The following is a 21,343-nucleotide window of genomic DNA, read 5'->3' on the forward strand; positions in this document are numbered from 1 at the left end:
AAGCAAAAAGATACTAACACGATTTATGGAAAATTCCCAGTTAAAGCGCATATTTGATATTAATATCGACAACGTTGTATGTTAAAAATGAATAATATCAATAAATTTGTGTGAAGTGAATAAACGACAAATATCTTAAGCAGTGTACTATGTACGTGTTTAACAGTGAAAATCAGAAAAAAAACTTGTGCAAGGAAGGTAACACTCCTTGGCCAAAGATGAGAACATTTTAGTTCTTAGTATTTATTTTCGGATTTTCTCTATGAAATAATAACATAGTACTCACCTTTATTATTAAACATTACACTGACTCAACTAACGATTTATAAACATATGTGAACAGTCCATTAGTTGTAGCTTTTGCTTACATTTACATTTGCATTATTGCTTATGTTTTAGAGAGATATCGAGATTATAACGCTTACTCGAAATTAAATTTAATTTATAATTATGCTCATTTCTTTATACTAGCTTAAATGTCTTTAAAATATTTTTCGCTTATCTAGTTTAGTTTTTGTTACAAATATATTTTTATTGGGGAGTGAAAACTCTTATAAAATTCTTGATTTAACAACAATTAGATTTTCGAATGACATCTTTTGGGAAGTTGGGGAATATATCGGAATTTTTTAAATTTCTTCAAAACACCTACACATGGGAATAATAAGTAACATGCATACATAAGTATTAAATGGTTTTATTCTCAATAAATTAATTTGTAAATATTAAATTTAAGTATGTAATTCCTATGTCTATTATGTATTTATGTAGATGTGGACCCATTTTGTGGATGATTTCCCGACTTAATTAAACGTTAGTAATCATTTTTTATACACTGGTAAATAAAGTGTTAAGGCCGGATGTTCTAGTATAATAGGACAAATCGTTATTTGGAGTAAAACGTTTCAACATTGTTACGATTTTCGAATTGGCAGATGATGTTCATGTGATGGGCACCAATTGGATTTGTGTGTAATTTCCGGTAATGTTTAAAACAATTTCGTATAATAATAAGACGGCAAAGGAACTAATATGGCCATACAACATATTGTGTTTAATATATTAATCTCCTTGGTATTATTAACAAGCCTAATATGATGACGTCCAAACATTAAATATATAAATACAGCGTGTGTAAAAACGCCATGGAATGTACAAGTACATGTGTAGACGACATTCCTGCACTTTGAGACTCTGTGTGTAAAAGAAAACTGACATTAATATGCCAACACTTATGACATCTTCTCTTCAAATAGGATGATTGTGATTGATACTCTCTAATATGATTTGACTGCCGTAGTACCTAAAAAATTATCTTTTTAATGACATACATAATTAGATTGCTGCGCATACGTACATCTTTAAATCCATAGAATCTTATATACGTAGATGATTTGTTGATATTTCTCAATACCTTTTCCTTGGTTCTTACAAGACATGCAAATTTTCACAGCTTTTTGATTTTGAATCTCTAGCCCAAACTCGTCCCAAAAGCCCCTTCACTTTTAAACTAGTAGAGGTTCGCGAACCACGATATTTTCTTGGGCTAAAATATGAATAATAAAATTGTGCAATTAGTATACATTAGTGTTTTATTTGAAATGCTGAACAATCTACCTGCTGTGTGCACTTCCAGGTGGAGTATTAACATCGGAAATAACATTAGACATAGGTCCCAATGGTGTGTTCGCATTTACATTACCCGTTAGACAAGCTCCACTCAATGGGGAACATGCGCGCCGTTTAGATTTTCGGATGGAACGTTTTCTGAACATATCTCTGTAGGAATCAAAAATCCAATAAAAAAGAAATAAATAAGTTTGATGTTTCAATGAAGAACAAAAATGAGAATAATACAATAGTGTATTGCGTTATTCTCTTTTTTGGATAATGTTTATCGCCCTTAGCAAAAAAATGTTAAACATTGCCTTGCTTTTCCCATAGTATTATGTATTTATACCGGTAACTCGATGGTTCTATAGGAAAACTACTATTTGGGAGCCACCGTGGTGCAATGGTTAGCATGCCCGCCTTGCATACACAAGGTCGTGGGTTCGATTCCTGCTTCGACCGAACACCAAAAACTTTTTCAGCGGTGGATTATCCCACCTCTGTAATGCTGGTGACATTTCTGAGGGTTTCAAAGCTTCTCTAAGTGGTTTCACTGCAATGTGGAACGCCGTTCGGACTCGGCTATAAAAAGGAGGTCCCTTGTCATTGAGCTTAACATGGAATCGGGCAGCACTCAGTGATAAGAGAGAAGTTCACCAATGTGGTATCACAATGGACTGAATAGTCTAAGTGAGCCTGATACATCGGGCTGCCACCTAACCTAACCTAACCTACTATTTGCTCGATCACACCGTGCGAAGAAGCATTTTAAATTTAAAATATCTTGCAGAGTAAGATTAGAGAGAAGTGCACCACTGTAGTATCACAATGAACTGAATAGTATATGTGAGCCTGAAATATCGGGCTGCCACAAACTTATCCTAACCAAACCTAATTTGGATGACAATACATCCACCTGAAAGTTGAACTGAAATTAACTGATATTGTATACATTTGAATCCGCAGTATCAACCAACACTTTACTAAAACAATCGTTATATAGTTTTCACCTTATCAATAGACAAATACTTCAACTTTGGCTAATTGTTGTTTATTTTATTTGATTTGTTATAGATTTTGTATTTGTGGGATGTTTCTAAAATGCTAGAGGCGATTTTTTAATATAGTTTTTCTCTTTACCTTGATTTCTCGGGATTTTCCAACTTTAAACGTATTTGTGACAATAAACCAACCAATAATTCGTCGACATTATGATTAATTCCCACCGAAGTTTCAATAAACTTGCAATCATATGCGGTTGCCATAGCTTTTCCCTCTATTCGTTGTAATTACAAGACAAAAAATGTTAATGAATAGAAAGAAAATTGAATTTTGAAATCATACCGTCGGCACTAATTGAACGACTACGAGCAAGATCAGCTTTATTTGCCACAAGTATCACTGCCTTTTGAGCAATGTTTTGATTGGTCCATAAAACTTGTAACACATGCTCTGCTATATTAAAACTATCTCGATCGGATGCTGAGTATATCACACAATAACCATGAGGATCGTAGCAGGTTAAACAATCGTCCGGCTGCAAAGGCGAAGACTGATTAAATTTACATCAATGTGATATATGCCACTAACATACCGTCATTTCTGCATAAGGATGGTCGATGAATATCAATTCCGATTCTTCTCCACTCAATAATACTGATACAGATTTTTCACCAGAATCATCGTCTAAATAGAAAGTAAAAATATATATTTTGAATGTACGCACTTTAATGGAGCAGCACAACGTTAAATATAAGAAATTGTAATAGTTAATCAACATGGGTGCATATAAAGTAACAATAGGACAAGGAACATGACAGTCCTTTTCCTATGAGTGTAGTAATACCAAGCCCGATATAAATCAGAATAGTAAAATAAAATATAGCGGATAATCAACGAACTCTCTGTATAAAATGACTATGTTATTAAAACTCGAGAGCTATATCTAATTCACGGAATCTATATAAAGGTAAGTACTATGTTCGCTTTTCGCATTGAAATTTTCGTGGTTACTTTATTAAAACAGTCCAATATAAAGCAGATAAATTAACTCAATTGATGCAATGTTTCTTGTTTCTCTAGATTTCGCCAAGACTTTACAGGAATAAGTTTGTTTTCATTTATAGTTTCGATTATTTAAGGAAGAGTAATCGCGAAAATAAAGTGGTTTTCAACTCGAAAACCGAACATAGTACCCGCCTTAAGGCATCGTTATATTTACGACCCTATTCAAAAAGGATTACATAAATTTAAACCTACTTTTGCCATAAAAATCCTTCGATAAAGTGCCAATTTTGACGACGGTATCTTTTTATCTTTTTAATAAAACACAAGGCAACACTGGCTTGATTCAATTGATATCATTGGTGAGTCAGATCATCATTAGGGCTGTTTTCTTTTTGCACTGGATATGCTAAGCCGTTAAGGACTAAAATAAAACAGAGTACTCGTTTATCCAGGACATCTCCAAAAATATACAACACTGTCATCAGCTAACCGATTTGGCTTGCCACAGTTTAAAAATATCATAAAGGAATACCTTGTAGATAAGGCCGAGTTAACAAATCAGTATTTCTGAAAATGAAGCCTTTCGCGATATATGGATATAAATTCTGCACGTTGATGATTCCCTGCCAGCTTTTTTTGAATTTGACGGTACTTTTTAGAATCCCCCAGACGCGTTAGTAAACACATCAAGTTGTTAGAGTATCTTTACTATGAGACTATTTTGAAACAATTAAAAGTACCCAATAAGGACCTTTTAAGTGTATAAATATAAGTTTACGAAAAAATATTCCCTTTAGATTAGTGCATTCATTCATTATCAATTTATTTAACAAATATAAATGCCATAGATCACTTAGAAGATCCCTATGTATAATGGTGATAGCAAAATACTTTCAAAATTTGATTTGGTACATTTGCCATTGCACTTGGCGATTTTTTTAATGTCACACAAGAACCAGAATTTCAAAGTTCGATTTTATCCCCATCGCTACCATAGACTCTTAACCCTTTAATTTAGTAACTTGGCGTGGGACAACTTCTCAATTGTGGGGGTGCTTTATCGGAGGGGATTTAGATATCGACGTGGTGAGGATTTTAAGAAGTTCCGTCAAATGCAAACTAAATTAAATCACGGGAGCTATTGTTACTATTCTATAGAGTTAGATCAATTCATGTCTACAGTTTAGTCTCCAGGAAGCATATAATTAAGTTTTCCATTATATCTGATTAATCAACATGAATACTTTTTTCATTATAGCCTTCCACTTAAAATGGATTACTTTTTTATGTGGGTTTTATAAAAACGTTGATACGACATTGAGAATGTATCACACGCTGAGATGCATCAGGATATTGTAAAAAAACAATACAGACAAATTCATTTTTCATAAGGACTTCATTGGCGATGATATGCGTTATTTTGCTTTTGTGAGAGGATGTTTGAAATTAAAAATACTTTAGCTGTGGTAGGTGTATATGAGAGTATGTAATTGTGTGGGTGTTATTTAAAATACATGTAACGTGTATGTATGAATATTAAATTATATGTTGATATGTATATATTTACACATATCCAGATATACATATGTATGTATTGTATAACATGTTTTGGCAAAATAAAGATTAAGAGACATTCACTCAAATATCAATCGAACGAATTTCCAACGGAAATTGCGCCTTCTGAAAACCTATAATCTACGGATGCACTTGCTACAGTTTGGATATAGCGATACATCTACGAACTTATTGCTTTTAAACATGCTTTAAGTAAATTTCAATAAAACAGTGCAAGTTGAAGTATTTTTTTTTCAAATTTGTAATATAGAACATAAAGGATGATAATTCAGTAATTCACATCTATTTTCAACGAAAAGTCAGTAATTCGAAAGTGTTTTGTATAACGTTCTGCTAACTACACCCAAAGCAATTTGTTAGTAGGGACAGCAGAAAAGTCTGCTAAAACAGCAGAAAGTCTGCTGAAAAAGGGACAGCAGTCATTGTTTGCTGAAATAGCAAACATTTCCTGATATTTTTGAAGCTCGATTACTCTAAAACATGTTTTATTTTGGCTAAAACAAATAAAAATGTCAACTTAGGAGCTATCCTAACATAATTAAAACAATATTTTATGAATATCTATAGTATGTGACCAAAAATCTGAATATTTATCGAATTGAGGCATAACAGCAAACAAAATGTTTGCTGATCGTATTTAGGAGCTTGTAAGTATATTACTGTGCAAAAATATACCAAAAACTACTTTTGGTTCTCAAATATCCTTTTGGGGAAAATTTATAACCTTAAAATTTTATAAATTGTTGTTCATTTGGCCCTGAAGTACAAAAATATAACAGCAGACATCGACTGCTGTTTTTAGCAGACTTTTTTCTATGAGTGTACGGCTAATATTTAAAATTCTGAATCAATGAATAAAAATTGTAAGTGGCAAGTTATGAGCAATACGAAGAAGGCAATAGTACATATTTACTGCTCTAGTTATATTTCGGTATTCACTTTTATGTTTATAGATATATTTGTGGTACGATTTACGGTTACGGTTCTTCAGCCAACCTTGAACTATGTGAGCTTCAAGAAAATCGTTCTAAAACTGTAAAATATTTATTAAATTCTATGAATTATCCATTTCGTTGCAGAAAAGTGAACTAAGAACATCGAAGGGAGCCATCGCGGTTTAATGGTTAACATGCCCGCATTGTTTCGACCGAAAACCAAAAATTTTTCAACGATGGATTATCCTTCATAAGTAATGCTGAGTATTTCAAAACTTCTCTGAGTAATTTCATCGTAATGTGAAACGCCGTTCGGGCTCGGCTATAAAAATGAGGTCCCTTGTTATTAAACTTAAAATAGAATAATTGATAAGAGAGACGTTCGCCACTTGTGGTATTACAATGGTCTGAATAGTCAAAGAGAACCACAGTAATTGCGGTTGACTAAAAACAAGTCAACACAGTAATGCCTCTAAAAATAGATTTCGATTTGTTCTTGCATTAGTGTAGAAACAAACCGAAATCAAAAAATAGGATTAAGGAATTATAGTTAAATGAGAAGATGATGCACAGAGGTGGTCAAATATGGTGAGGATTAATTCTCGTATGTAATTTCCATAGCTTTGAAACATTATTATAATTATTCTTATTTATTTATGTAGGGTTCCAAAAATGTAAAATCTCTTCGGAGGCACTACTTAGGTTCATGAAATTTCTAAATTCTGTCTGGATGTAATTTACAACAAAAATGGCATATATACACTGTGAACCCACCAGGTTAATTTTAGAAAATTTTGAATATTTGTAGAAAATTTTAACTAAACAGTATTACAAACGTTGGCATCACGCTGATATCATAAAAATAAGTAAATATTTTTCGACAAATTCAAGAAAATTTATTAGACATAACTAAGTTTTTTCACTTGTTAAAGAAAAATTTGTAGTTTGAAGGAAAAACTTGGAGTTCAAAATTGCAAGAATGTCTTTAGTGACATACCAAGTTCATGATGGACGAATTTAGTTAATCTTTATGTTTCATCCGAGTATATATATATATATATAAAGGGTGATTCTTTTGAGGTTAGGATTTTCATGCATTAGTATTTGACAGATCACGTGGGATTTCAGACATGGTGTCAAAGAGAAAGATGCTCAGTATGCTTTGACATTTCATCATGAATAGACGAACGATCTGCCACAACGTCGAATTTTCAGTGAATGGGCCCTAGAAAAGTTGGCAGAAAATCCGCTTTTTTATCGACAAATTTTGTTCAGCGATGAGGCTCATTTCTGGTTGAATGGCTACGTAAATAAGCAAAATTGCCGCATTTGGAGTGAAGAGCAACCAGAAGCCGTTCAAAAACTGCCCATGCATCCCGAAAAATACACTGTTTGGTGTGGTTTGTACGCTGGTGGAATCATTGGACCGTATTTTTTCAAAGATGCTGTTGGACGCAACGTTACGGTGAATGGCGATCGCTATCGTTCGATGCTAACAAACTTTTTGTTGCCAAAAATGGAAGAACTGAACTTGGTTGACATGTGGTTTCAACAAGATGGCGCTACATGCCACACAGCTCGCGATTCTATGGCCATTTTGAGGGAAAACTTCGGAGAACAATTCATCTCAAGAAATGGACCGGTAAGTTGGCCACCAAGATCATGCGATTTGACGCCTTTAGACTATTTTTTGTGGGGCTACGTCAAGTCTAAAGTCTACAGAAATAAGCCAGCAACTATTCCAGCTTTGGAAGACAACATTTCCGAAGAAATTCGGGCTATTCCGGCCGAAATGCTCGAAAAAGTTGCCCAAAATTGGACTTTCCGAATGGACCACCTAAGACGCAGCCGCGGTCAACATTTAAATGAAATTATCTTCAAAAAGTAAATGTCATGGACCAATCTAACGTTTCAAATAAAGAACCGATGAGATTTTGCAAATTTTATGCGTTTTTTTTAAAAAAAAGTTATCAAGCTCTTAAGTATTTTTTCAAAGATGCTGTTGGACGCAACGTTACGGTGAATGGCGATCGCTATCGTTCGATGCTAACAAACTTTTTGTTGCCAAAAATGGAAGAACTGAACTTGGTTGACATGTGGTTTCAACAAGATGGCGCTACATGCCACACAGCTCGCGATTCTATGGCCATTTTGAGGGAAAACTTCGGAGAACAATTCATCTCAAGAAATGGACCGGTAAGTTGGCCACCAAGATCATGCGATTTGACGCCTTTAGACTATTTTTTGTGGGGCAACGTCAAGTCTAAAGTCTACAGAAATAAGCCAGCAACTATTCCAGCTTTGGAAGACAACATTTCCGAAGAAATTCGGGCTATTCCGGCCGAAATGCTCGAAAAAGTTGCCCAAAATTGGACTTTCCGAATGGACCACCTAAGACGCAGCCGCGGTCAACATTTAAATGAAATTATCTTCAAAAAGTAAATGTCATGGACCAATCTAACGTTTCAAATAAAGAACCGATGAGATTTTGCAAATTTTATGCGTTTTTTTAAAAAAAAAGTTATCAAGCTCTTAACAAATCACCCTTTATATATATATATATATATATATATATATATATATATATATATATATATATATATATATATATATATATATATATATATATATATATATATATATATATATATATATATATATATATATATATATATATATATATATATATATATATATATATATACAAATACATACATTTAAATATCACTCGATCTGGACAGAATTTGTTAGACTTCTACAAAATCTATAGACTCAAAATTTAAGTCGGCTAATGCACTAGGGTGGAACACAATGTTAGTAAAAAAATATGGAAAACATTTTTAATCTGAAGCAATTTTAAGGAAACTTCGCAAAAGTTTATTTATGATTTATCGCTCGAAATATATGTATTAGAAGTTTAGGAAAATTAGAGTCATTTTTACAACTTTTCGACTAAGCAGTGGCGATTTTACAAGGAAAATGTTGGCATTTCGACCATTTTTGTCGAAAAACATATATGGGAGCTATATCTAAATCTGAACCGATTTCAACCAAATTTGGCACGCATAGCTACAATACTAATTCTACTCCCTGTGCAAAATTTCAATTAAGTCGGAGTAAAAGATTGGCCACTGTGGTCATATGAGTGTAAATCGGGCGAACGATATATATGGGAGCTATATCTAAATCTGAACCGATTTCAATAAAATTGGGCACACTTGACTACACTACTAATTGTACTCCTAGTGCAAAATTTCAACCAAATTGGGGTAAAACTCTGGCTTCTGGGACCGTATTAGTCCATATCTTGCGAAAGATATATATGGGATCTATATCTAAATCTGAACCGATTTCAAAATCAATAGGGTTCTATTCTGAGCCAAAACACATACTTGTGCCACATTTGAAGTCGATTGACTAAAACTGCGACCTAGACTTTGATTACAAAAATGTGTTCACGGACAGACGGACATGGCTATATCGACTCGGGAGCCCACCCTGGGCATTGTTGCCAAAGATACCATGTGTTTATCCCGTCTCCTTCTGGGTGTTGCAAACATACGCACTCACTTATAATACCCTGTTCCACAGTGTGGCGCAGGGTATAAAAATATTAGAGTAAAGGAAACTTCCTCCAAACATAATACTCGTAATTCCATGAACTAAAATAAAGTTAAATTGGCTTTAGTAAAATAGAGAGTTCACTTTTTTTTGAGTCTAGAGTTGAGTTTACAGATACCCCTCTCTCTCTCGCCTTTTCCCACTGCTTAATTATGTGTAATATTTGAAGAATTTTATTTTTTTATTTTTTTTTACAAAAAAAAAAAAAATATAGGTTTTAAGTTATTATGTTTTTCAGGTTATATGTATATATTAATTATGAATAAATAAAACACAATATGTAAGATATGGAAACGTATAAATTTGAAAGTTGGTATGGATAGATAAGTACTAATTATTTTTTTTGCATTTTTTTGTTTACCGTCGTTGGGTCTTTCAATATGTATTTGAATATTGCCTGCATGTCGTCCTCATTTGGTGATTTAGAGATGGTTAAAAGTTTTTGTGTGAGATGAGAAATAATTCAGGATAGTTGAAAAATGAAAGTTTTTAGTTATAGACATACACACATTGATGCACATTTAAGAAATAAAAATGAACCAAGAAATAAATATGTACCACCAAAGAAAAACACAACTCGGACACGGACAATAACAAAAATTTATTTTAGTGCGAAAAAATATTTAATTGCCAATTGGTGTGGAAGATGTTTTCATTTCAACATTTAAATATGTGGGGTTGGGGCACGGCGAAGGGATGAGCACGTAGGTGAAAGTTGCTTGCATTAATATTGTATAGTAAATGGGTGATGGTGGTGCAATTAATTAAGCTGCAAATGTTGTATTTCGGTTACGGCTCATTGTGCTCCTATTAGTCTACTTGTTATTGGCATCGTAAATCGAGAGATTCGTATTTACACCCTCAGAAAAAAGTCAAAATTTCAATAATCGACTTAACTTCATGCAAAATTTGTTGATTTTAGTTAAATTTTGCCAAATGTGAGAAGATTTTCTATATTTTACTTATTATTTGCTTAACTTAATGTCATGGAATGAGATAACAAGTTTTCTACCAAGGTTAAGTATAGTGGCGATCACAATGGACTGAATAGTCTAAGTGAGCCTGACAATAAATCGGACTGCCACTTTAAGTATAGTAGCAGCCCTATATTTTAGGCTCACTTAGACTATTCAGTCCATTGTGATACCACAGTGGTGAACTTCTCTCTTATCACTGAGTGCTGCCTATTCTATATTAAGCTCAATGACAAGGGACCCCCTTTTTATAGCCGAGTCCGAACGGCGTTCCACATTGCAGTGAATCCACGTAGAGAAGCTTTGAAACACTCAGAAATGTCACCAGCATTACTGAGGTGGGATAATCCAGCGCTGAAAACTTTTTGGTGTTTGGTCGAAACTGGGTTTTAACCCACGACTCTGTATATGCAAGACGGACATGGTAACCATTGCACCAAGGTATGCATAATAAACATTCATTCGGGGAAATCTTACATACACTTAAAAAAGTGAAACCACCAGCAAGGCAGACGTGGACCAATTTAAGAAAATTTTAACAAAACTGTATTACAAACGCCGGTATTATGCCGATATCACAAAAATAAGTAAATGTTAGTAATACAACAAATATAAGTAATCATTTATTAGATGTTATTAATTTCTTTAACTTGTTAAAGAAAATTTCGTAGTTTGAAGGAACAAAGAGTTGCAAATTGCAAAATGTGCCATACGAAGTTCAAGATCGGAGCATTTGTGGCAAAATTTAAAATTTTTAAGAAATGCTGAACTATTTTGCGGGAAATACGAATTTAGTATTTAGCAACAAAAGAAGCACATTAAATTATATTTATTTATTCATTCATTAGTAACACGTAAGCCTACAAGGCCAATAAATGTATTACATGGCATTACATGTCTAGCATCTTATCTTCCAAACTAAATTTTCATCTTTTACGTCGTTGAATGTCCAATAAACAATTTTGGATATTCCATCTAAACATGATAACAATAAAGGGGTATACGATTTGACGGATTTATAGTAGCTTATAATAGCTTTACATAACTTTTCCACGGGAACGGTGTAGAGTATTGGATAGATCTGTTGTTCTAAGATGAACTTGTTCTTCTACATGGTCAAAAAAAAGTTATACGAGTTTGTATAAATATGAAATGGAAACCAAAACATTGCTTACTTCTGAGAGAAGATATCATAATAATAGAATTGAACTTTATTTGTTCGTTTCTTTTTTTAATCATCAAACCAAAATTGATATTGGAGTTGATCAATTTTGCGGGGGAAATCAACAACAAATTACGAATTGAAAGTAGTGTCTTTAGTAAACAATGCCGAGAAATCTACTTAATTAATGTTTTGCTACCAACATGGAATTATCTGATTGATATTGAAAGATTTGTTTGCACATGGCAAAAAAGAAATATTTACAAACTATTATTTCTGGGACAGTTCCAAGACCATACAAAAAAAAAACACACACACAATCACATGAAATGTATTGACGTTATCATATTGCATCACCATCTCCATGGACATAAACTACAAACATAGTAAATATCTTTCACAAACACATCATACATCACAAACACACCCAAGTGCATTTTTTTGTTGAATTTGCATTACAACACGGATAAAATAAAAAAATATATAACACATAAAGGAGGGAACATAAAAAGAAACGAACGGATTTCCTAAAACCAATAATCGAAATAATGAGACCACTCAGCTCAGCTCAGTGAAATGGAAGTCAAAATGGACCTCGACACTCTTTGTATGACTTACCTATACTGGTATCATAGGCGTGCAGATATTCCGATGTCATGAACTGTGAAACCAATGAACTTTTTCCCACAGCCGGGGCTCCCATCATGAGCACTCTGAAAAAAGTGGATATTGCTTTGTGGTCAGATAGCAGTGGGACATATTGTGCAATTAAATGTAACCAACCTGTAAGGGCCATTGCCTGGATTTGAAGTGCTGCTTTCACGACTTGAAGCCAAACTGTGATTGGCTGAACTACGCGTTGTTTGTGGTACTTGAGGGGCGGTTAAATGTTCATTACTGAAATCGTAAATAAAATCACTCAGCGATAATCACCAATACAGTTCCCTGCAATAGTTGAGCTTATAATTTACCTAGAATTCGAACTGGCCACACTGTTATTTGATTTGCTACGACGGCTTTTTAATGAATCACCACGATTTATGACACCTTTTCCTGTTATTGAAAAATGTCTCAATCTATAGTATTCCTCTTCGACACCAGTGTTTGGCATTGATGCCACTCTAAGCAAACAAACAAAAACAAAATGGACAAAATGCATTAGTAAAATTGAATTGCCCTATGCTAGGCTACACTGGGAAAATCTTTGCGGTAATACTTTGAGCAATCATCAAAGATTAGTGGCTTAGGTTTACTAGGAACAATTACCTTGAACGTTGTTGTGGCAAACATAGTTGATTTGGCCTTCCCGATGCTCGACTTCCTGGAGTTTTTACAGACTGTGATCGGCTGTGGTGGGGAGATCCATATCTGTAGGTGTGATTAAACGTTGGCAATATTCTTTAACTTCTAATACAATAAATCTTTGGTTCTTACCTCATTTCAAAGTCTCTCAACTCCTCAAATGTCAGTGTATTGGTTACGTCAAGCAATTGTCTGATGTTGTCATCACGTTTCTGTTGCTGCTGCTGATAGAGTTGGCTAATCGTCGGTGCCTGATTCAACTGTTGCGAATTACGTTTGCGTACGGACAATGACAAGGACTGTGGATCCTTATCTTGTTCAACGCTAATGAAATCATTTTCGTTTTTAATCAATAACGTTTCAATCGTGCTGTCTAAACTAAGGGACGGCTGTATTGGTTAAAGATAATTAAAAAATAGAAAAGAAACTTTTTTAATTCATACCCATGATTGTATCATTGGTTATTTGTGCAATGTGCAACTATCAAAACAACGAATGCAAGGTTAATTGTTTCCCTAAATTTTAAAAGTGTCCGGTTTCAATTGTGCTAATAGAAACCAGTAGGATCACATTATGTGTCTCTAACAACAACGTATCTTTAAGCTCCAAATTACCTATATTTTGGATTTTGAATGGTTCATGGTAGGGATTGTAATCACAATCACAATCAAAAAGTCAACATATGGATTTTGCAAATTTTAGAAACTTAGCCCTTTTAAAAATGTAATATCGTGTTCGTTTTGACCCACCGTTCCGGCGTATTGATGGCAAATGATATAATCAAAAAGCTATACTTATTAAATCAATTAAACTTTGTAAGTTGATCGTAAGGTGTTATTTTGGATCCTCCGTTATTTCTCCGTTAATTTAGCTGTAATTTTTGAAAGTTCAGCCTCTATATTCTCGACGTGTTACAATTGGCCACCGAGACCTAGTTAATTAACAACTTATTTAAGACTTCTTCCTTTGGGGCCCAGTAAAATATATCTTTGAGGTCTCAAACACCTAATTTGATATTTATAAATGGGAGTTCGGCAACAATTAGAAAATAGGCACAACTATTAATTTATTAATGGTGCTTCTTTTCTAATATTTTATTGTATATCCTTTTCTTCGACAGCTTTACGTCGCCGTTGCTCCAATTCTACTAAATCTGGACATGTTATATTTAAACGACTTTTCAATGTAGATAAGAACATTTTTAATGTATTTATAACTTGTAATTAGATATATAAATATGAATATTTTAAATGTTTTTGGATATTTCCACGTATTTAATTATGATCTCTGACAATAACAAAAATGTCTTTTGCCTTTATAAGTTCTCTCTCATGCGACAAATTTGAAAGTCATATACATCTAAGCAATTATGTGTCATAGAACTAAAATTAGAAAAGCCGAGTCTAAAAATTGCACTTTTATAAATTTATTGAATTAAATTCATTCGCTACCAATTTTTTTTTTGTTACTCACCTTTTTCCTAAAGGAAAATGTTTTACAGAGGCGTTTATATAACGGTGCCATTGTTTACTTATGGGAAAGTTTTTCTTTTCTTAAATAATCACTATCACGGGTAAAAGTTCTTGAAAGTTTATAATATTCTCATATGGATTATATATCTAAGCGTTTAACTATTTTTTTTTTGTTTTTATGAGATTAATTTGTAAATTTCACTAATACAGTTTTAATTGTTCTTTTCTGTTATAGTTTTGTCCATTAGAAATTTTTATTTCACATTTCTCTCCGTTGGTATTTTGTACCTTGATTTTTGGAAGAAATTCGGCTCTTTTTTATTGAATTGCGTGCGAATAGATGCTCGTATCGTAAACAAATAGTAAGCGATCATAAGCACGTTCCCATTTTTATATCAAAAAGAAAATTGTGCGAGAGATACATCGGATGTACTGAGAATAAAATATGCATAAATATGAATGTTTACTCTGGAGAGAGAAATAAGAACATTTTCGTGGAAAATCAACTATGAGATGTTCATATAAAAATACAACATTCATACCTCAATATATATTTGTGTATGGGATATTCGTCTAAATGAAAAAGAAATCGCAGGAGCGTAGTACGAAATAATCTTAGTGGTTTGGCATTTCGTTACCCTAAACGAAGGCAAATAATTTATCATTTGGTAAGTGACACAAACATTTTTATTGGTTCTATTTACGAAATTATTTAATGCAATTAATTTTTAATATATATTGCTTCAATAACAGAAATCACAAGATCTTTCACTAGCTTTTTCCCAATAATAGGCTACTTTCCATGATTTAATTGAATATTTTTCATATTTTGCATATTTCCTATTTCCGAATTGCACTGTTTCCTATTTCCGAGTTCTTATAGCTTAAAGACAAATAGTCAAACATTGAGGGCATCCCCTTGGAAAATCTACGCCATTGTATATATATATATTTCGACCTCCCATGGATTCGGTTAATGTCATATTTTCTTTAGGAGAGAGATAAACATGTCATTGGGCATTTCTCTTAGAAAAGCAAACAGGCTAGATCATCTTAAGTTAAACACCTTTCATTCTATTGTTTTGACTTTATTTTTTAATTTTCGTATCAATTTTTTTATTCGACTTTATGTACATCCCCTATTCTCGTGAAATGCAGATAGTGGCGTGTGCGTGAAAGACTGTTCCTAGTACTTGTTATAGTCAAATTCATGTTAATAATTTCATTTTTATTTGGAAAACGAGAGGGCAATATTGGAACTGGCAGCCAAACAGCCGACAGTGATTAGTGGGCAAATGTTTGTTTGTATACCACGATACTAGGGTGTCATTAGGTTGATAATATCGTTGGGTCTTTCACAATTTCGCTAAAGGATAATAACATATTTTGATAATTTCGTGAGGCAAATTGAAATGTGGTCAAATGCTATTGTATAAATAAAATATAATACTATTTAGTGATCTTTACTAATTGAAATTCCAAAGAATGGGAGGTTTAAGATCAATTTACTATCGTGTTGTATGTTCTCCTAAATTATCGAAATTTCATTCAATTCGACTTCGTTATTGCGTTTGACGCCAACGAAGCGAGAGAATACAGAGAGTGTTTTTTTGTCAACCACCAAAATGGATGATTAATATCATCTTTCCGGGACACTCTGGTGCTCAACATATCAATATATGTAGGTGTATACATTTGTAGTTTGATGTTCGATACTTACTTGTTGGACGACAATGGTTGCTCGCGGAGGTGGAGGTGGCTGCGCTTCCATGGGGTTGGCAGTCACATTTATAGGGCCACCACCAGAAATAGCCACTGCATTCATTAGTGCAGCTCCTGTATATTGGCAATCGTCCAAATAGTCGTGTGCGCCCGTAATTCCGGCAGAACTCTCAATTTCCTCAATTGCCGGGATAGCGACATTTGATTTATTTTTGAATGACTTCTTTCGCGAATGTATCGATGACAATTTTTCCATGAAAAAGTCCACACGCACATTGGGCAGTGGTGGAGTGGTGCTCCGCGAATTGCATGGACTACTTGTGACTGGTGATATGCTTTCAAGGGTATTATTATTATTAATATTATTGTTACTACTACTATATTGGTGGTGGCTTTTCAAAATGGAACCTGTGGCATTTGGACTGGGAGGTTTTATTGCGAGGTTAACAATCGAACCGTGGTTGGGAGCCATCTGTTCGAACTTGGATGCAATGTCCTCGAACTTTCTAAGCTCGATGTGGGAGTTGGGTGAGTAGTGGATATTGGTGGGTGAGCTATTGATGGACTTGGGACAGAAAGCATCCGATTTGGGTACATACTTTTGGACCAGGGAATCGGAACGCAACCGTTTCGAGTTCTTGCGCGAATGCTGCTTCTGTTCCGTTTGTGAAAGTAGGGTGTATTGCTGATAAAATTCGGCCGGATTGGAAGCATCACATTTTGTTCTCTCATACACGGAACAATTTTCGGCTTCGTCTGTATCACTGTTTGTGGTCGATGAACTCGAATTTTCATTGACTGCAAAGCATTCACGTTGTATGCGCTCATAGTCTAGAGCTTCTCTGTCGAAAGGGAACAATATACCATCTTTGTAGCGATCACTACCGCCTGACGATGAACTGGAAGAATATTTCCGTTGACCAGAAGTGGGCGAAAGTTGTTTGTTGACGTGGCGACCCGAGATGCTGGTGTTTTCGAAAAAATTACTATCCTTGATAGTGGGGGGAGCTGAATTGATTTTAGAGGATATCGATGAGGGTGAACGTCGATGTTCACGTTTGGGACTAGTCCTTTGTGTGGATATAGAGGCTACCATCGAATAACGGTTACGTTCCTTGTTATTGCTATCGTTTCTTGGCTTCTTCATTTCGAAGAAATTGGAACGTTCACCATGAAAATTGCCAGAGTATTTTTGCATTTCTGATGTGTGTGGTTGACATCGTCCGTTTGAATCATCCATATAGGCAGCTGGTGTTGTTGTTCCTCCTGCTGGTAGTGGTGTCTGCCTTTTGTCACCCTCATGTTTGCCACCATGCCTTTGTGAGAATTTCCTTTGTTGCTGTGGATTTGACGATGGGATGATGCTTGGACCAGCCTCCTCTTTGAATGTAAAGCATGTACGTGACTTGTCACTACAACGGGCGGATTTTGGCGACTGTGGTTGATCGAACGTGAAGTGTTTACCACCGCTTGATGGAGCCGGCGCCGTATTGGGCAATCGCTCTTTATCCATATGTGAGGTACTAGACGACGATGCTGCATATTTCCTGCAGGACGATAATAGCGGTGTTGTTGACGTAGGCTCGCCCGTTAGTATTGAAAGGCACGACTCTTGACTCTAAAAAAAAAAAAAAAATAATAATAAACAATTTACAGGGTTGAATAATTATGCATGTAGTGAATTAAGCCGTGATTGTTGTAGAAACGAAATTTTTGACAAAAAGTGTCCTTGAAGTAGTTTCATTAACGATGAATAAAAAAAAAAACAAATTTAGCAACTAAGCACACTATAATACGCAATTGATTCCTCATTTAAATTGGAAGTGTACTTGCTGGGATACCATATTTTCCTGCAGCATCCTTTTTTTCTTTGATTCACGTACTACTTCTTTGATTAGTTTATACTTTGACAAAAAATAAAACAAATTTAGTTGCCTTCATAGTAAACAAATGGGAGCCACCGTGGTGCAATGGTTAGCAAGCCCGCCTTGCATATACAAGGTCGTGGGTTCGATTCCTGCTTTGACCGAACACCAAAAAGTTTTTCAGCGGTGGATTATCCCACCTCAGTAATGCTGGTCACATTTCTGAGTGTTTCAAAGCTTTTCTAAGTGGTTTCACTGCAATGTGGAACGCCGTTCGGACTCGGCCATAAAAAGGAGGTCCCTTGTCATTGAGCTTAAAATGGAATCGGGCAGCACTCAGTGATAAGAGAGAAGTTCACCACTGTGGTATCACAATGGACTGAATAGTCTAAGAGAGCATGATACATCGGCTCTCTTAGACTATTCAATTAAGTCAATAATTGAACATTTTTAATTTTTTTTAAAAAAAAAAACTAATTAACACAAATAACGTTTTAATCAAACTCTGGAAACTAAGCCATTTTAAAAAATTATTAAATTTATAATTAAAAAACCCAAAGTCAGTTATGAAAATGAGTTTTGCAATCGACATCAATTAAATTTTTAATTGATTGCAATAAAAAAATATATTAGTTTTAGAAAAATTTAACTAAACTGTATTAGAAACGCAGATGTCATGCCGATTTCACAAAACTAAGTAAATAATTTTCGACAAATTCAAGAACATTTATTAGACATAATTCATTTTTTTTAATTTATTAAAGAAAATTTCGAAGTTTGAAGGCAAAAATTGGAGTTAAAAATTTCAAAAATGCCTTTATTAAAATTTTTAAAGTCATGGAAACTTTATTAAAACGTAATAATTCCATGAACAAAAATAGAATTAAATCAGCTTTAGTGAAATATAGGGTTCACTTTTTTTTGAGTGTAATGTCATAAAAAATATAATACTCCATTCGGATTGAACCTCTTCAATTCTATATGATCGAATTTTGTTCAGAAATCTATTATAATTTGTAGGAAAATTGACAACTGAAAACCGAGTAATACGAACATATTACGAGCGTATCCGAACATAGCCTTAGTGAAAAATAGAAAGCACATTACTTTGACTTATGATAATACACAATGCACGCAGATTGTAACGATACTGCTGCCAAACCATTTAGTTTGACTTGATGAAAATTCGAAAATTCGAGTTGTGTACATTACTTCAAACGATATTTTTTTGACCTACGGTCTATTCCGCAAAAAGAAAAAAAAATATATTAGGCAATGGAATTCGCAATTTGCTTCAATTGCATAAAATTTCGTTTGGAAGAAATAAAATTATTTGTTCGCGTGCATTAAACATATAATTACGATAAACAATTATAGAATGCTTTGTACCTCCTCTGTACTATCTTGAAGGTTTACATCAGGCCTCGAGTATGATGAGCAGCTAGTCAATTCAAATTCGGTCACTTCCTGTTCAGAATCAACTTGGATTGCTGTGAGTAGGGGCTCCTCCAAAGAACTGAATATTGGCTCGCTTTGACCAGAGTTATCACCTGTAATATGAGAAGATATTTGGTAAGCAAGAAGAAGAGTGTACAATTCGATATGTAAACGGGTGATTGTGGTTAGGCTTTCACAGTCACAGAGGAACAGGGTAGCATGCAGTCATCGTTCTTCTCCGCAAACCAGGATTGTAACCAGCGGATGAATGCATCACATAAAAAAGATGACAAGAAGGTTCCACAACAAGTTACAAGACAAATTACCTAAATCTAAAGAATCGCAGGTCTCGGATGTATCTGTATGAGTAACATTGGTAACCATTGTTGATGCCGAATCTGTTGATGTATTAATTATGGCATCTGTTGTAGAGGCAGTGGATGAACCCATAACAACAACCTTCATATTTGTGGTCGATTAGAAACAAAAACAAAAATAAATCAAGCATCATTGAAATAGAGCTGACACAAGGGATACCAGCATGGCCACTAACCTTGGGAACGTTTTTGCTGTTAGCCGTGCTTTTACCACCAGATGATTGAGTAGTTGTCCCTTCCACCGAAGCATGATATAGAATGGCCGTATTACAGACAGGACTTTTTGTCATCTTGGTCATGGACATGGAAGATTTAGCATTGGTTTTTGTTTTCGAATTACGACCGGTTTTGAAGTACAATCGTCGCAAGGCGGTGGCTGATGAGGAATTGGAGTTATTTACACCATCGTTGTCTGAACTGCTCGATCCGCCCGAATATATATCACCAATGCCATTTGGTCTTGCGACTGGTCCTCGATTTTCTATGGGTTGCGAGACACCCATTGGAATCTGGTGAGTGGAGAATGTCGATTCGGCTGAACTGGTGACGGGTGGTGAGGATCGGCTAACCCTAGAATTTTTATGGACTGTTCCCGGACTGGACGGGGTTTGGCTTCGTAGGGCCAAAGCCATCACCGCTGCAGAACGTGTACTGGTGTACGATGTAGGAAGGCAATTTCGTTTATTTTCTATTGTTTTTGATTGCGTCGCATTAGCTAAAGTCTGGAATTGGGTGGGGGAGGTACTATCGGAAGGGCCAGCATCTGCAATAATTAAGTGTACGTTTTCTTCTTTATCATGCATCGCTATATACAAAAACTAATCCAATATTTCAGAATTTAAATATCTATTTATTTATACATAGTTAATAATATTTACATAATAATGATTGGGTTGATTTATTTTAGGACAAAATATTTACATTATATTAATACAAAAATACTTTAAATTTTTTGTTTAAATGACGGAATACTTTCAATATTTTTTTGTTTCAGGTACAGGTACTTTTGAAAGTAACAAATTTCTGCTTACACAAAAGAGAAGGTGACAATAATGACAAGCGTCGAAGTTGTTTGATTTTATATAACCACCATAAAATCGGGATATGTTTAATAACTTTGATCTACATGAAAATTTGTTGGCCCTAGACCCCAAATTATATACACTCACCTCCTGAGGCTATATAGCACCAACAGGCAGTTAGTCTGTCCATCGAAAATCTTAATTTGGTAGTGATGGTTAAGTTTGTCAGCATGAGGACGAGTGCGTTTACATAGGGATACC

The 21,343-nt window shown here is 34.4% G+C and overlaps 2 protein-coding genes across 5 annotated transcripts in view; one reads left to right on the forward strand and one right to left on the reverse strand.

The window, feature by feature from the left end:
• The window catches only part of LOC142237805 (uncharacterized), a 51,102-nt gene that overhangs the window by 13,860 nt on the left and 15,899 nt on the right, over nt 1-21,343 (forward strand). The gene's annotated exons all lie outside the window — the stretch shown is intronic.
• The window catches only part of Rgk1 (Rad, Gem/Kir family member 1), a 51,443-nt gene continuing 30,231 nt past the window's right edge, over nt 132-21,343 (reverse strand). For 2 of the 4 annotated variants that reach the window (XM_075309222.1, XM_075309223.1), the window contains exons 4-18: nt 20,237-20,823; nt 20,010-20,142; nt 19,636-19,796; nt 16,380-17,999; nt 13,320-13,576; nt 13,152-13,253; nt 12,857-13,006; nt 12,669-12,782; nt 12,504-12,598; nt 3,206-3,297; nt 2,956-3,148; nt 2,752-2,887; nt 1,618-1,779; nt 1,358-1,546; nt 132-1,303 (exon numbers count right to left, since the gene is read on the reverse strand). In XM_075309222.1, the coding sequence (XP_075165337.1) occupies nt 1,429-1,546; nt 1,618-1,779; nt 2,752-2,887; nt 2,956-3,148; nt 3,206-3,297; nt 12,504-12,598; nt 12,669-12,782; nt 12,857-13,006; nt 13,152-13,253; nt 13,320-13,576; nt 16,380-17,999; nt 19,636-19,796; nt 20,010-20,142; nt 20,237-20,692 (3,789 nt within the window). In that variant the 5' untranslated portion in view covers nt 20,693-20,823 and the 3' untranslated portion in view covers nt 132-1,303; nt 1,358-1,428. Of the gene's footprint in view, nt 1,304-1,357; nt 1,547-1,617; nt 1,780-2,751; nt 2,888-2,955; nt 3,149-3,205; nt 3,298-12,503; nt 12,599-12,668; nt 12,783-12,856; nt 13,007-13,151; nt 13,254-13,319; nt 13,577-14,660; nt 15,025-16,379; nt 18,000-19,635; nt 19,797-20,009; nt 20,143-20,236; nt 20,824-21,343 lie in introns of those variants that run through there. The other 2 variants (XM_075309224.1, XM_075309225.1) reach the window with 2 other exon arrangements.

This window comes from Haematobia irritans, chromosome 5 (genome assembly GCF_050003625.1).
Source record: "Haematobia irritans isolate KBUSLIRL chromosome 5, ASM5000362v1, whole genome shotgun sequence".
Classification (NCBI taxonomy): Eukaryota; Metazoa; Arthropoda; class Insecta; order Diptera; family Muscidae; genus Haematobia; species Haematobia irritans.